The sequence below is a fragment of the Phalacrocorax aristotelis genome, chromosome 7 (genome assembly GCF_949628215.1).
Source record: "Phalacrocorax aristotelis chromosome 7, bGulAri2.1, whole genome shotgun sequence".
NCBI lineage: Eukaryota > Metazoa > Chordata > Aves > Suliformes > Phalacrocoracidae > Phalacrocorax > Phalacrocorax aristotelis.
This window is the reverse complement of record NC_134282.1, coordinates 4,543,730-4,560,795: the sequence shown is the minus strand read 5'-3', so window position 1 is coordinate 4,560,795 and position 17,066 is coordinate 4,543,730. Positions and strand designations below refer to the sequence as shown.

The window sequence follows — 17,066 nt, the reverse complement described above, 5'->3', positions numbered from 1 at the left end:
ACAACTGAGGATATCAGCACATCATGTCTGCCGATCTGCTGTCTCCCAGACGATCTTCACATGAATGCCTGGTCTTCTCCAGGGTGCCTACCATCGCATATGAAATTCAGAGTAGTTCTTCCAAATTAATCTCTCTCCAACAGGTCGCCTTGGAAAAAAAAATCTGGATTATGTGACACGAAGTTGGCTGGACTATGCTCCTACGGGACACTACTATGAAGGTGTGAGGGAAGAGCCTTTGATAACGGCTGGCGATGCACAGAGGCCACTTTTCAGTTCGGGGCATGGAAAAAATGGTCTTGATTGTTTAACCCGTATTTGATGGCAGAGCTGCCCAAACTACCTGTCTGAACAGAAAGACAACTGCAAGTACATCTCTGCACGCAGAACTTGACCATCAACCGTTGGCAGTTTGTTGCACGGCACTTGCTCAATGCCCAAGGTCACATTATTGAGATTGGCACAAGAAAAAACACAGAGTAGCTCTTGGTATCCATCCCCAAGTCATGTACAAGTCAGTCTTGCTGCTTCTCTCCAGCCAGCCCACTTGCAGTTTCCAAGAGCTCTAACCCACTCTTACCTAGTTTAACTTCTGCATTTTCCGTCAGCAATACATTCTGTCCCTTGATGTCTCGATGAATTACTTTGTGCTGGTGTAGATGACTCAAGCCCTAGAGAATTCAGAGAAAGGTTAGAGAAATCCAAGTTCAAAGCATGTTATTTTCTGACATTCCTCCTCAACCAATTATGCTCCAGAAATGAAACACTCACAGTTGGGGGTAAGCAATTGAGAACGCTTTTGTTTATCATGTGTTCAAAATACTGTCCTACGTCACACGCTGGGAAGACCTGCCTGGCAAGCCAGACGCCCGCCGACGGGCTATACATGCTGCAGTGGGTGCTCCCCATAGCAGGAGACACGGGATTAAACCCAACCTTTCAGTTTCTGCAGGAAACCACATTAACCCAAATTCTCCCGTATCTCTAGGCATATTTTCCCCTGTGTGCTCCCTTGCCTTAGGGAGCCATTTCTGTGGCAGAAACAATAGGATGGTTTTGTCTCCTTTCTATACTTCCATCATCCAGAAATTGAAGAAAACAGTTCTCGTATCGGTCTAATGAACGTGACTTCAACACACTGATGAGCTTGTATTAAAAAAGCCACCATGCACATACAACTACTACAAGCTGCACATATCCCTAATGGAGATATAGCTCAAATTAAAAGCCTGTCTCAAAGGCTAAAGGTAAACTAGCTTTTCTGTTGCACTTTTTGATTAGCTTATTAATTTCTTTTTGTAACCTACATTTTTATTTCATTCACTTATTATTTCAGTTTCAAAGTAACGTAGATGTTACTGCCTGCTATATTGACAGCTTAGTAAAACTATGGATTACTTAAAAACTGATCTCGTGTTAGGTTTACATTTCACATCAAGCATTCATATTTGAGGAAGAAAAGAATTTCTGCTCTCGCTGCTGGTAGTTGTTAGTCATTTTACACGTGTTACCTTGGGACAACACTGTGGAATAGAGCATATCTGTCGGCGAGCCCTTTTTTAGCCATGCTATACCCAGTTAGAGGCACCTTTGTGCACTGGAGGCAAAGCAAAAATGTCAGTGAATTTAAAAAAAAATCCTTTAACAGCAGAGGATCGAGCCTCCTGTTAGAATTACAACTGGTCCTCAACGTCTGAACCACAAGCAAGCCACCTTCTGCAGCACGAAAGGTGAGAGCCTTTCATCACCTGAAACCCTGTGGAGGTCACCAACCAACCGCCCCAACGAGCGGCCAAAACACGAGCGATGACACACGATGGTGGCCCTGGGACACGAGTCAGTGGCTGGGTTCTGACTCACTGCCAGGGTCTATTTTAAGGAGTAGGCTCACAGAGCTCAGACATTTAAAATAAGCCCGTGTAAGTGTGGTTTCCTGGCACTGAAAGCAGCGTCCGGACAACAACTGATTAGCTACAGCGCCAGCGTCTTCTGCACATCGTGCTGATGCAGACGGTAGCATTCAGGGACAACAGAGAAGCGCTGGGTCACCCCTGGACACCCGCGGCAGCCTCAGCAGCAGTGTCAGACACGGCCTTTTGGAGCATTCATTTTGCCTTGTTTTCTTTGAATGGGTTTTTTACAGTTTTCCTTCATGCGCCCATTTTTTCCTGTTTTCTCCTGAACAAAATCTCAGTTCACGGAGTGATAGATTTTAATGTCAAAGCAACCATGATGATCACATCGTCTGACCTCAGCTGTGCAAAAGGCAAGCAAGCCTTTGCTGAAGCTGCCATCCCCCAGTACGTGAAATCTGGCGCAGCCCATTTTAAAGCATTCCAGTCAAACATTTATCTTGTGGGTATAAAAGCTGCAGCATCCTCATTAAAGCCAGAGATGTGGATTTAATAAAACCAGGGGTGCTTTTTAATCATGAAGATTCTTTCCACCAACCTTCTTAGTCCTCACCCTTCTGTTAATTGAAAATATAATTCTAATGTAAGTAAATCTTTGCCCTATCAATACTAAAGGAAATTATATTTTTGCTGAAGGAGAAAGAGGGTTAAAAGTCAGGGAACTAACAGACCTAAAGGGCATTAAATGGGGCTTATTTATTATGCATCATACAAGCACATGAATCATTCATGCCCACCGGCACTGAAGAGGCTCCAGCCCATGGCAGCGCAGCAGCCACGAAGCCTGCAGAGCCAAAGTTGTCCCCCGAGCACCGAGTCGGGGGGACATTTAGGTCCCCCTGGTCACATACCCGTAAAATCTCTCTGCAAATGTAGGCAATCCACTCCTCCTTCAAGGTGTTCCCCTTCGTGTTCTTGATGAGGTCGGTGACGGAGCCCGCGCCACAGAACTCCATCACCAGCTGCCAAACGGAACAAAACCGCAGTTACTGCAATGACACCGACAGCATCCTCCGGGCTGCCTGGCTCCAGGGTGGGAGCCCGACGCTGGCAACGCAGCGGTAGGGCCACCGCGGTGCTACGCAGAGCCACCGGGACGTAGTCTTGATCGTATCAGCTTTTAATCCATGTGGGTTTTGTTATACAAACGAAACAATAAAAGGCTGGAAGGCTTGAAAGGCTTGTTCCTCTCCAGAAGGATGGGAACAAGAGACAGGAATCAGTCCAGTGCTGAAAATCAGCAGAGGAAATCGGAAACCTTGAAATCTCAGACCCCATCGCCTCACACTCTACTTTATACTTACGATGAATGTTTAGTATCAATATTTAGTACCGATAGCAATACAAGCAAAACTCTACCTCTTGCATATAAGTCCTTCAACTCTGAAAATGTGAAGACAATGAGACAGATATTTGAAAGCTTCAGACAACCTTAAAAACCAGGTATACTCTTCCAATTTTTTTTTACCAGGAGGTCTTTGCTTTTGACACCTTTTGAGCAGGAAACCTTCCTTGAGGGTAAGCTTGCCATGCAGCTGGAGTCCTTGGGTTGGTTCAAATGAAACAGGGCACCACTGCTTGCACCACTTACAAAGTTTCATCATATCAAATATAGAAGTACAATGATCTAACCCAGGCCCAAACCTAATCTTGTCATTGAGCAACTGTGAAATAAACCTTATAAAAATAGCACGGGATGCGAGTCTGCTCCCAGGGACATCGCGGATCCCTGGGGCGTGCAGGAGCCATCAGCACGCTCCAGAAAGCGAGCGCAGCCTGCACATGCAACAAGCCTCCTCCAAGACCTGTAGAAGTGTTTCTCTCAGACATGAAACCATGTTTTCCAATTAGATCGGCTTGCTACTAAAAGACATTCTCTTACAAGTCATACCTTGGCAGATTCTTCAATGTACCTATTTAAAGTTTCTTATCACGTGAAGCTTACATGGCATTTAATATTCTCCAAGCAAGTGACATCACTTTATTAAAAGCATGGGCCAAGAGGAGAAGGAACCAACAGAAGGGTTACCTCTAACCAAATTGCTCAAACAACAGTGATTTAAAAGATTATCATAAATAAACGATCATAAAATCCAGAGTACTGCTATAAACCTTCAGGTTAAATAAAATGCTTGAGCAAGACTATACCTTAGTTGGCTTTGACCATAATCCTAGCTTTAGTTTTGATATTAAGTTTGTCTTCTCTTCCTAAACTGACAGCTGAAAGAATTCTTTGTATGTCCCTGTTAAGTCAGGAAACTGGTTTCACAGTCTGTCCTGTGCAAAGGCAAGGAACGCTGTGGCAGCGCTTGCAGCTCTTCCACTCCAACAGCAGACCAGCAACCCAGCTGGGTCACTGGGACACAGCCTAAGTCTTGGGTTACTCATTGCTCACCCACTGGGGAATAACAGAACAACTGGTTTCAAACTCGCTCTTCCTCCCTCTCCTCCCTTTGGACGATTGACACGTGTAAGTGTCTGCACGTGTTTCTGATTAAAGGCATGTCTGGGATATCACAGCAGCAAGCACGGAAGGGAAAACCCTGGAGAGCTGACCCAGCCACCAACACTTTCCAACCCAAAAGGCCGACCCTCTCCAGTCCCCTTCCATGGAAATTCACCCACAGGCTCTCTCCAGGGCTTGGAGCTGGAGAAAGAGAGATGGCATGCTATCTTATGTAGAGCAAGCACTATGCTTAAAAGAAGATGGAAGTAATCCCTTAAAAGTACACAGTGCATCCATTAATTTGCCAGATTATCTTTATGGAGCCGGCAGTTCACTCAGTCCTCTATCCTGTCCTTGAATTTCCATAGAGCAAAGATTAATTCTCCACGAGGAGGTGAGTAACACGGCCACCTGCTGATGTATGCCAAACCCATAATTGTGAAATCTCCTGGAGATTAAAAAAAAAAAACACAGAGGGAAAGAGAAACTCCCACGGGGAATGTTTCCAACTTGTTTTTTTAGGAGCCGCACAGTCCTGTAACGTCCATAGGAAAATATCCAGCACCCGCGGATCTCTGGCATTACCAGCAGTCTCCAGGTCCAGCTGGGCAGGAGCCAAGGGGGCTCAGCAGCGTGCACGTGCTGCTAACAGTAAGGCACCTCCCGAAAGCTCTGCCACGAGTTCTCCAAGAAAATGAGCAGCAGAAAGGTGACAAGGCGGCCCGAGTATCCCTGTCCACAGCAGAGAGCTGATGGACACCTGGCGTGAAAAAACACCATTTCCAGAAGGTTTGGATGGAACGGGAGGAAAGCTGGCAGCACGCCGCTGTGGAGCAGAGCCGCACTGCGATCCCCTTTGATCTGCAGATGGAAGGATCCTACAGAAGCCCCAACGACAGCTCACACAATGCAGCCTCCAAAGAGAGGAGAAACAGAAGATGGCTAAGGAGTCACACCAACAGGCCAGGTGAGACCTCACCCACAGCACTGCCTGTCCTGCTGGGCCAGAGCCCAGGAACGAGAAACACACACCAGAGCAGGTACAGGAACATGAGCAGGGCTTCTCAGAGGATCTGAGGGTTTCTTCAGCCAGCCAGGGGATTGATGGCTGTGGGGTATGAACATAGGCTGTCAACAGTATGGACAGGTAAGCACCAGAGGGGGAGAAGAGCAAGGTAGATACTGGCATAATATCAACACCCTATGGGGGTATTTAGGTTGGAAACCAACAAACAGCCTTCCAGGAGAAGAGAAAATGGAACAAAAGTTCCAGCTGATTCTAGGACAGAGCTTAGTATCCTCAGGAAAGGCTTCAAATGGCACTTATACTAAGATACTGTCACTCTAGGTGAGTGCTTTGCCCTGCGCACGCTTGCATCGTTGCCAATGTTGAAGGATGAAGTCATGATGGGGTAAGACAATAAACTTTAAATGCAGATTGAGGTTTTATTAACCATAATTAAAATTATCATCAAGATGGGCTAAAAGTAAGATCCTCTTCTGAAATTTAATTTGCGAGGCCATTTATTGAGGAAGTATTTTTAAATACAGTTCATTTAGCATTTACTTAGCTCTTCGTATCAGAGTGACAGCAAACTTCACAAGCAAGGCAAATTCAGAAGAAGCAGCTGTAAATCTCTGTGTCCTGCTGTCTCAGAAATTTTTCGTTTAAAGAGCCTTTTCCAGCTTTCAGATCAATCACCACCTTCCCCAGTTTGGGAATGGCCAACAAGACCATTGCCACTGTACATTACCTGGAAGGGCTCAAACCTGAGTGTCTCCAGCAGCGAAACCCCAGTAGAGGCGTTTCCAGTAGAGAAACCCCAACCCAACCCCACTCCAGCTTGCCCAGAGGAACCCCCCAAAATCATCCAACCCCTTTATTCTGCAAGCCAAATCCTTCTGTGTTCCCATTCCTCACCCCACAATCAATCTGACTGCTCTTTTACAGTAAACAAGCACACAACACCCCCAGGCTAAATGCTGCTGGAAATCCTTCTTCCTGCCGCGTGTGTAAACAGAACCCGGGTGCAATGCAATCCCGTATGCCCAGGCCACCCACGCCTCCCATCCCACCCCACAGCCTGGCTCCCTTGCGAAAGGGTCCCTCATCACACGCATCAGGGCACCCCCAGCCAGTGAGGGAGCATTAAAAAAAAAAATAAGAGACCTTGACTTGGTGGATCAGCAAAGCTGATACACATTCCAGAAACAGAAATATTGATCAAATTGGTATTAAGCAATGACTGAAGTGTTCCATAGCAAGGTAAGCAAGTTTTAATTGCCTGTGTCAGTGCTACCGCGGGAGAGGCCGTGATGCTGCAGCAGGACACCTGGGTGGGACCAGCGGGGCCAGAGCTGCTCCGCTCTCCCCTCTCCGATGGCAGCATCTTGCACATATTCATAAATAAATGACTCGCCTGGCTGTGCCCTGCCCGCACCTCCCTGCACTTTGAGGCCAGCCCAGCCATTCCTGCTCCCTCGGAGCCGGTGGGCAGCTGCCACCACCGATCCTGAGCAGGCTGAAAGCTTTGGGCTTAGGGACGGCAGCGAAAGGAGCTGAGCTCACAGCCTTGCAGTGTTTACAGCACTGACATCACTTTGAAGAGGAGTGAGAATGAAAGAGTGTTGGCTTAGTCAGCCAGACAGCAGCAGAAAGCCTCTGCTAACCCCGGACTTTCGGTCGGGGGCTGGAGGAGCAGCCTCGCTTCCCCGCCCTGGGACTGCAGGGACTAGAGAAAATCACAGCTCAACTAAAAACTGTCCCCTCTCAAATGTTTAATGATTTCAGTCCTGTGACGTGAGATATCAGCAACTGCACAAAAATATTCTTCACTGCCTATAAGCAGATTAAGAGCAAACCTGCTCCGAGCTGCACAGGTATAACCCAGCATTTCGATGGCTCGTGGAGCCTCGCTGCCCCCATTTTTGCTCTCCAGATCCCTGGTGTGACTCCGTTCGTACCGCCCTGCAGCGATTCAATGGGCCCCTGCAGCTCGACGCAGCGAAAAAACACATTACAACTACATAGCAACAGCCCCGAGTGCTGCACGGCTGCAGCGGTGCCATCCTCGCGTAACCTCTGGCCCTAAATCATCCTAATTCCTTCTTTATAAAACTGCCCCAGATTACCCGGTGTGGAGGATGCACCGAAGGCCGCCCCACCAGCTCTGTCCCAGCGGGGTCCCTGTCCGTGCTCACCACGAGCAGGTATTTGGCAACCTGCCTGTTAGCAATTTCCCATCCCTTCATGCCAGACGCAGCTCCGGGCGCAGGCAGGGATGCCACGGCAGTCATCGTCTGGCCCCCCGGGACCCCAGTGCGGGCTCTGCCCCGGGCTGCCGCCAGCCGCCGCTCAGCCCCCACGCTCTGCAAACCCCCCTCTGCCCACCGCCGCTGCCCACGCATCGCGGGGCTTCTCTGGTAACGGCTTCAGTGCGCCGTGGAGGGCAAGGGCAGGTGACAAAGATCCAGCACAGCGGCATCCCTATTGCCCTGCGGATGTATACGGTGTGTTAATGTATGGGAACGAGGCAGAGAGCCTGCGATTTCCAGCAGCCATCGGGGCAGGCGATGTGCTGGCGAGGGGGTTCTTTGGGATGGGGTCACTTCCCCCAGCAAGTTCACACTTCCTGATGAATGCCCCATCTTCCACAGCAAAAAAAAAAAAACCAAAACCCAAAATCTCAAAACATGCCCCCCCGCCCACCGAGTTACACACAGTCTGGCAGCCCAGACCTTAGATCCGAGATGTGCGAGGGGAATTTAAAGCAGTTTAACTCTGAGAAGCAGCAGTTAACTGATTAACTGGGTCCTCACTGTCCGCAGGGTCATTTCCCCAGCTTCTGCAGCCCACCCTCTCTTTGCCCCCTTGCACCACAGGCTCCCCTGGCCAGGACCCCCTTGTCTCAGTTGAAGATGGGTACAATCCCTCCCAAAGCATCACAGCACCCCCAGAAAGCAACACTTTATCCAACACAGGAATAAGCCTACCTCCTATTTTTAATATTTTTTTTAAATGTTCCACAAAGGTTGCCCCTATGACTTTTACTTCCATTTTTTTCCTAATGTATACGACTTGTGATGCACATCTCCATTGTCATCCGCTAAAATATCCTCCATGCAGCTCTTAAATTTCAGGGAAACTCACTTGTTTAGTAAAGCTCGCCTTTCAGGGCGAGTGGCTGCTATCGAATGGAGCAGCGGCACCGACAGACCTGCTCATCACCGCGGCAGAAATGATGACAATACTTCATGTCGGAAGCCTGCCGCGTTCCCGAGAGATCTTAATCTCCACTGAAAGAGCTCCCTGTTTTTTATTTCCGTATCAGCCTCCTGAACGTCGATAAAAAGAATTACTTGGGCATTATCAGAAACCGTTTTATTTCAACAAAGGGCCAATGAAAAATAAACAAGCCTTTATCTGCACAGCAAGACTGATAGAGTTCGTGCAAGTCCTAATTCAATCAGATCCTGAAACAGCAGCTATTTAACACAGCGACACCAGCACACCTCTCCTCCGCTTTCCTGTGAATACCTCCACCAGCCCCAGCACTGGGCATAGACTTAAAGAAACCTCACACCCCAGCACTCTTCAGTGCAAGGAAAGCAGCTTTTGCAACACTTATTTTTCACTACCCCGTGAGAAAGGCCCCGGAATTGAGAGGAGAGGTAGCTGGTCTGGAAGAGAATTTAGATTACCTAGCCTGCCTCTCCCAGGGGGCAAGAGACAAGCAGCCCGGCTGGGTGACGAACGCCCTTGCACGGCTGGGTGACCCGCCGGGGGGAAGCCTGGGTTCTCCTGACGAAGGCGATACAGCACGTACAGCATCCTCTGCTATTTCATGATGATGGGGCTTGATGAAAGAGCCTCTCTTAATCCAAGGAGTTTTCTACTGAGTTTTTCTTTTTGGAAGCTTGGGCTGTTCTGGATGGGCAAATTATTTCAAAACCATTATTTCATTAACACTTGTATATGCCAATAACTCTGTGCACTGCGGCTAGAAGAAGGAAGAAAAACCTCTCTTCCCTGGCCGTTCCGTGGTAACCCCAGACCCAAGCAGCATAAAGGCACTGGGCAGAGCCCAGCTCCGGGGAGGGCTTTGGCACACAGTTGGTGGGGCTTTTTTCCCCACCCCAGGCACTCCAGCAGCACAAGGGAAAATGATGTGGGTTGGTTTTCTATTTTACTTTTTTTTTTAAAAAAAAAAAAAACCAGATTAAAAACCAGCTAAAGCCAAATGGAATTTCACGGGATGAAAAGGCATTTCTCAGCTTGACAGCTTTCTCCTCGCTGAATCCCTGGCCAGCTGCAAAGAACATGTTTTTTAAAAAGTTCTTACCAAAAATAACCCCAACACCCAAGTAAGAAAAGCCCCTGGAGTCCAAGCCCCCAAGTCTTCCCAATAATTCAGTGTACCACAAAGCCTCAGATAGCAAAGCAGCACAGAAGCCCGTCAGCTCCATTTCTGTCCCAGGCGGAATGTCCTCTGAAACCCCCCGGTTCCCACAACCCCCCGAACGCTCTGGCATGAGGACATGGGGGCAAACAGCTGAAGCCACTGAACCTTTTGCTAAAATAAAGCCCAGATTATACAGAAAGTAAAGGATGTTCTGCTGCTCTTCAGCGTCTCCATGGTCTCCCAGCTGAACCACGGATGTTACCCCTGAAAAACTAGGCTCTAGCGATCTTGTTCAGGCACAGAAATACACTGGAAACCACCTGTGGATAACCCAGAACTGACTGGATTTACAAGATTGTAATAAAATGCTATTTAGATCACAGGACAGCATCCAAGTCGTTATATTTAAGACAACTCAAATGTAGCCTTGTCTTCAACATTGCCCCTAACAAAAGCAGGGTCTCAAACTGCTGGTCAGGCGCCCACGGGCGCTGCAGGCTGTTGCTCCACAGGCTTAGATCAGCACAGCCGAGCTCAGAATACAGCCCAGTAACTTTAATTTTTCACCCCGCTTAGGGCAGCGCCCACAGCCCCGACCCATGGTGTCTGCTGCCCTGCCCGGCGCCCGTGAGCACCAGCTGCCAGCGAGGAGGTGGGCTCCAACGCTCTGGCTGTCTCTGGAGATAGACAGTGGATTTAAAGACTATTCTCCGTGGTCTGGGAATGCTGAATTAATAACCGAGAGGCCACTGACAAGGGAAGCAGCGGGAGGAGGCAGGCGAGGATTTATGGAGAGGCAAAGCAGCTTGCAGCCCTTCAGCAAGATGAAGCGATCTTCACCGAAACGGCTGAACAGCCACAGACCTTCCTGCCTGCCCTTCACCGTCCCCCTCCTCTTTATTTGCCTGCACCGGCTCTGTGAAACATTAAGCACAAGAAGCAGCGCCGAGAGCTGGCAGGAATCACGCGCGCCCAGCATCCCACGCCCAGCCTCCATCTTCCCAGCAACGCTCCCGGCTCCCTCCAACTGGTTTTTTTTGATGCATTTATTTTCAAAGGACAGAATAATTTTCAATTGAATATTGTAACAAAGACGTTAATGACAATTCAGGATAAAAATGGTTTTATCAACAGTCTGCAAAGAGTTTATGGCAAAACGGAGGAGCATTTTGCAGCGCAGGAGGAGCCTTTTCAAAGCCATGGCTTTGAAAGAGACAGATTCAAAATAAGGCTTTTTGTGTGACAGAGGTGGTGGTAAGAGGACAACACAGAGTAAATCATTTGTGTCAAACCCCAGTTAATTTATGGAAAAGAAAGCAACTTACCCAGAGCTGATCATCCATTCCTGGGGGGTTCTTTTTAATAAAAGCACCATAATACGTAGCGATATTTCGGTGGTGAGAATACTTCTTCAGCATGTTAATTTCTTGTTTGATCTCTTCCTCTTCATCCTGGGATGAGGTGAAAAGAAAAACAAAACCAGAGACACTAAGAGACTGCACTTCACAGGCTCCCATTTCCCTTCGTACATGGGTGAACTTCCACACGCCCCATTTCTGACAGGCCTCACCTACGTTTCCTTGCACCATTTTTTTTTTACAGCCGCTTTTTGCAGCATGGAACTGACACCGGAGCCCTGGGAGCCTGCAGCCTGGACTGGAGACTAACGGGTTAAACAAAAAAAAAGAAAAAAGCCCAACTAATGATTGAAACTAAAAAGCTAAGACGAGCAGAATTGGAGAAGACACATGCTTTGCCATGTCGCCTATCACATTTCTGAACCCTGAACCAGACAGACCTTCAGGCAGTGCCTGGTGGTTTCCAAATGGTTCAGGTGCTGCTGTCTCCTCCAGGATGGGAGCCTGAAGGCACTGGCAGAGTTTAAGAGCGGGCAGCCGACCTCTCTCTGTCGCGTGTTAATGGCCCACCACCCCTGTGCGCTGCTTCAAACCCTGCGGCACGAGCGGGAGCGGAGACCCCGGGAACCTCCCGAGGAGCCGAGAACCTACACATGCCGCAGGCGTAACGGGGCTGGCCAAGGGCACTGGTCTGCAGGGCGGGAACAAGGCACGGTCTGGCCAGGAACTGAGCCCTCCCGTGGAGACATGCTCTGCATCCAGAGGGCCACCGGTGCCGAACTTTGGCATCGCAGCCAAATTACGTGTTTTCAGCAGTTTAGACATTCCTCCATCTTCTTAAACTAATTCCTTTAATAATTCATATAACAATTTACATGAGTATTGCATTGCTTTGAAGCTTAACAATACTTGCGTTACCCCAGTAATGCATCAGCACACCCTCCAAGACCCATCAAAGGCCCAAGAGGGTGGTTTTCTAGCAACCACTGCACGGCAGAACTGCTCCCGCACCGTGCATCCCAGCCGTCCGACACACCGCTCCTGCCCACCCTGGAAGCGGCACAAGACGTTTGGGGACACGGGCTGTCATTGGTGGTGCAGTGGTACCTCGCAGGGAGCAGGCAGACGCTGCCCGTCCACAATCTCCCTGCCAGACTAACTCGGTCCTGGTGACAAGCACCCTTCCCGCGGGCTGTTACGGCCCCTCTCCATCCCACCTGCAAAGCTGCAACAGCTGAAGCAGCCGAGGCAGGGGAACTGCACCGATACCTGTTTTGATGTCCTACCTCTTCACTTGCATGACCATCAAACGTGCCCTGGTTTTATTTTAAGCTGACCGACTTGCAGCCCACTGCCATTCCACAGGCGGTGGAGCAGCAGCTAGTGCCTTGATGTCGATGAGTTTTATTACAGAAGGACCAGAAGGGCTCTTACTTCTTTATTCGCCTTGGGCCCCTCACCTGCTTCATCCTGACTTCAGTTTTACAAACCAGCAAAGGACAAGACACCCCAGCGAACAGTGAAGCTGCAGGAACAGCTCCTCTTGAAGAGCGACGCTCCCTGACCAGGTGTCTCGCAGCACGGACAGAAACACGGCTTTCGTCCCAAACTACCACAGAAAGTGATTTAATGGCTACGGTGTTCCAGAGAGAATTCAGGGGGGAACAGTGAGGATGAGGACAGGAGGAACTAATAAAAGTTAGGTGGAGCTTGTGTAAACAACCTCCAATTTTATCCTTGGCAAGAACGTGGAGCGTGTAAGCACCAAAAACTATGAGGAACGGGACAAGGACGACCCGGGCACTTTTCTGGAAGACCTTTATCACCTCTCCTTCAAGCAGTCAACACAACTTGGCTTGTTTTCATTTGCTCAGGAAACCAGAAAATATAGTAACACTTAATTTATCAGGCCCCAGAGATTATTTTTGTTTAAATTGAAGCCCTTTGCAACAAAAAAAGCAGCTGGATGCTCAGTGATGCTGGGAGCAAGGAGGAGCAGTCAGTGCAAAACCCCACCGGCTCCCTGAGTACCACGAGCCAGCTCTTCAGTTGTCCCCTGCCTCACGCCTGGCTCTCTAGGAAAAATGGAGATAAGCCACAGGGACGCTTGATCTAAGGTTTTATCTCGACTCCCTCTTTAGGTGGAAGTATTCAAAATGGGGGCGGGAAGGGGGAATCCAAAACATCCGAGCTGTGGATGGCACCTGAGGACGTGCCTGCATGGCCAGGTTCAGGGGTCGCCAGCCCTGCCTCCTGCTCCACCAGGACTATCGCCAGAGATCACCACCAGCAAACCCAGCGAGGGAGGGAAGAAAAATGAATTATCATAGCGAGCTGCTCTAACTACTCCAACCCCAAAACTGACAAAACCCACAGACCAGGTTTTTATGCCACACTTTGCCTCCATCAGTCAATTCTATTATACCCATCACTAGAAGGAGGGCACGCAGCAGGACCAGCCCCTGAAAAATTAATCCAAATTCAGAGATAGCAGCTGCCCAGACTGATCAAGTGCTGTAATTTGAGGGCCTCTATGCTGCCGTCTTCCCTAACAGATAATTAGCAAGAGCATAGATGAGTTAAAGCGTCGCTGGCAGGAGCCTCTGGGGGTTTAGTGCAAGGCACGTGGTCGGGATGAGATGCTGGCCAGGAGCTCACTTAGCATGTGAGGGGTTTTCACTCTAAAGAACTTCCTCCGTGAAACTGGAGGTGGCTATGGTTGGGATGACCACACTAGTCTGTTCTCTGTAGGCCTCTGAAAGACACGTTGTCATCAGGGACATCCTGGAAAACCAGGTGGGATGGAAGATCTGGATAAAAGGAAGCAGTGGCAGCACCAAAACTGGTGCGTGTCAGGAGGTGGTGAAGGACTGCAGCGGACATGCTTGGGTTTTCACCAGCAGCCTTCGCACCGAGCCTGGACCAGGTGCCAAACGTGGCTGTAGGTATGATTTAGCAATGACCCCAGAAGCGATTCCCAGGACCGTTCCTGCGGTGGCTGGAGGACACGGCTCTAGACCTGACTTCAGCATCAACAGCTATGCAGCACAGTCAGTCCCCTACCATGTCACAGGTTTGCTCTGTCTTCACTGTGGTCATCGCCCGTCCTGCCCAAGCCTGGTCCTGCTCTCCGAGCAGCCTTCTGTTGGTGACTACAGGCCGGTGGCATCCCTTCAGAGGACATGGGGGTCTCACCTCCGCACCTCAGCTGCTAGATAGCTGCTTCTCCACTCACCCAATACTGGGGTCACTCAAGGCTGAGAAGCCACCACACAGGGTATTCAACGGGGTAGAAGAAGTACAAGAGAGCAGAAGTTCAGCTCAGGGATTCTTTTTAGAGGACCGACTTTGAAAGTGTGCTCATTATCTATTAAAGGAAAAATAGCTGACATGTTTTAACATGGCTAAAAGCACCTTAAGGGGAAAATAATTAAATATCCAAACAACACATCCCACGCCAAATATCTGATTTACCCCCTTGGACGTTTAGAGACGTGAGACCCTGCTTTGGAACATAAATGTTTACATCAGGGACATCTACTTCGAGACGTAGCTGAAAATATTGGTTATTGGGCAGGATCAGATTTGGGGCACTTTTCTCCAATATCTTTGCTTGGAAATGATGATAATTCAAAACCACCAAACTAAGCATAGACTCAAATTTAAGTCCCTGTTTGGCCTCAAAGTAATATTCTGATTTCTCAGCTTAAATTTGTAGTAACCTCAGACTTCATCCCATGGGAATCTCACTGTATTTATGCCGTGGGGTTATGTTTGGTGAGTCTGCCCATTCCCTTAGCGCCTGCTTCCCACAAGTACCAGACAATTGGCACTTGTAGGTATCGCAAGTAAACAGAATCAAATCTCATTCACATTTACGGACTTATTTCCACGCGCCATTTCACCCATTAGCACAAAAAAGAACCTGGATGACAGTCCTGTAGATATTAATACCATACCACAACGCCTAAGGTATTTCAAAACATACTCCTGAAGCCAGCTGACTGCTTTCACAGCGAGTCAATGCTGTACGTGCTGAACTCCTGAGAGCTAATTAAAAACATCAATTCAAGAAATAAGGTGGGTAGATTGGGATTGAGTCCTAAATTTTGAAATGTGTTATTCTAGTTTAAAAAAAAAAAAAAAAGCCAAAACACAGCAACAGACATTCTTACTCCCAAACCTGGCATTGTTTATGTAGGCAGGAACTTTGGGAGGTATAATACTGCACTTAGGGGAAAAAAAGGAATGCAAGAAAAAACACTTTCATGTCACCCTCCTAAATGCATCTGGTTAGATTTTTAGGGATCAGAGCTGTAACACCCATCTTTTCTTTTGTGGCTACTGGGAAATGGTGAAACCATTCTTCCCCCTAAATCCTGTTGTTCATTTAATGACTTGTAAATTCTTAGTCCTCTAAGTCTGATGCAAGTTTCAAAAGAGCCACATTTCCGAGACCAGGGTGGTACATTTTTTTCCTCTTTATCAGTAGGATGCGTGGGATTAGTTTCACTTGCCTAGTGAAGTTATTCATAACAATACCTGCACATAGTTTTGGTGAACAGAAGCTTTTTGGTGAAAAACATGGATTTGGAGAAACTGAAGTTTGTTATGAATACACGATCCTGTCGCTACTGTTTTCTTCACATTTTATTAACCCATTGACAAGAGCCACTGCTGGAACCAGATGCTGCTTTGTTTCAGCACAAAACTACTTTAATCACCAAAACCTCCTCCAGACTTCTTTTTCTCTCACACGTTCATTAAAACCAAAACCTCTTAAAGGCATATTTCACATTAAAGCAAAGGGGGTTTGCTTCCCAGGAATACAAGCCTTCCACCAACTCCCACTTGTTATCACACCCCGTCCCCTTTCCCCCCTTATCTGTAATTTAAGGATGCAGGAGGAGGAGGATACATTACCCCGGTGACGTCCATAACCTTAATAGCAGCAAGCTGGCCTGTTTTAACATGACGACCCTGCAAAGGAAAAGGGAGAAGTTAGGTTTGGTTTGTTTTATCACAGTGGCAGTGTTGCAGTGAACAATATTCTTCATCAATCTCCTCGTCCTGGCCGCATCCGTGCATTTTTTTTTTAAATTTATTTTTTTTTTGCCTTTTCAAGAGCATCTTCACAGCAGCCACGATGGGAAAGCAATTCCCTCCCCTTCCTCCTGCCATTACAATTAATTAGTAAAGGGCCTTCGATGCTGTATTTTCCTGGCAAACAAGTGCTGGAAATATCCTTTAATGCTCAGCCATGCAAAAAAACAGCTTGGGGCCTCTCCTGAGCACAGAGCATGACTCGGCTGGAAATGGTCTGCTGGAGCTGTGATGATGAAAACGTGCTGGCTGGGGTACCCACATGGCATGGACTTAGTCCCCTCGCATCCGAGCCCCAGCTCTCACGGACCTGGGGGCGCCCAAGGGACTCCAAGCCTGCAGGGCACCTTTATACACTCTGTCCACTGATTTATTTATTTTGCAAATGCCTCGGTTAGCAGGCCAGAGAGGTTTTTAAAATCGGATTTTCTTCTTGGCTATGGAAGCGACCCCACCTTCAGCGCCGGGGGAGCGTGCGTCTAGAGGAGATGCTCGAGAGCCAGCACGGAAACAGAAGCCCCTTGACATGCAAAGCCTCCTCGGTTTCCAGCAACTGGAAAATTAGCAAATCACTGCAATGAACTGCTCCTTGCACAGTGCTCAACTACATTAATCCTAATGGAAAAATGCCTGGAAGCGATGGGGAAAACGATAAAAGAGCCCAAACTGTTGATGGCGTCATAAAACCAACACAACTGCTATCCAGCAAGCCAATTCCCGGCCTTTCCTCTTCTCCCAAGAAACGGTTCCCCCAGCATCCTATCAAAATGGCTTACACCAAATCATTCCCCGCTGCCACCATTTGAGGGCACATGCTCTGCTTACAAATGGGCAGAGTCAGAGG

General features: G+C 48.3%; 1 protein-coding gene across 8 annotated transcripts in view; it reads right to left on the bottom strand.

Moving 5' to 3' along the window:
• TNIK (TRAF2 and NCK interacting kinase) overlaps positions 1-17,066 on the bottom strand; it is a 165,689-nt gene that overhangs the window by 61,540 nt on the left and 87,083 nt on the right. For all 8 annotated transcript variants that reach the window (XM_075098479.1, XM_075098482.1, XM_075098483.1 and 5 more), the window contains exons 3-6: positions 16,043-16,099; positions 11,087-11,212; positions 2,765-2,875; positions 581-671 (exon numbers count right to left, since the gene is read on the bottom strand). In XM_075098479.1, the coding sequence (XP_074954580.1) occupies positions 581-671; positions 2,765-2,875; positions 11,087-11,212; positions 16,043-16,099 (385 nt within the window). The remainder of the gene's footprint in view (positions 1-580; positions 672-2,764; positions 2,876-11,086; positions 11,213-16,042; positions 16,100-17,066) is intronic.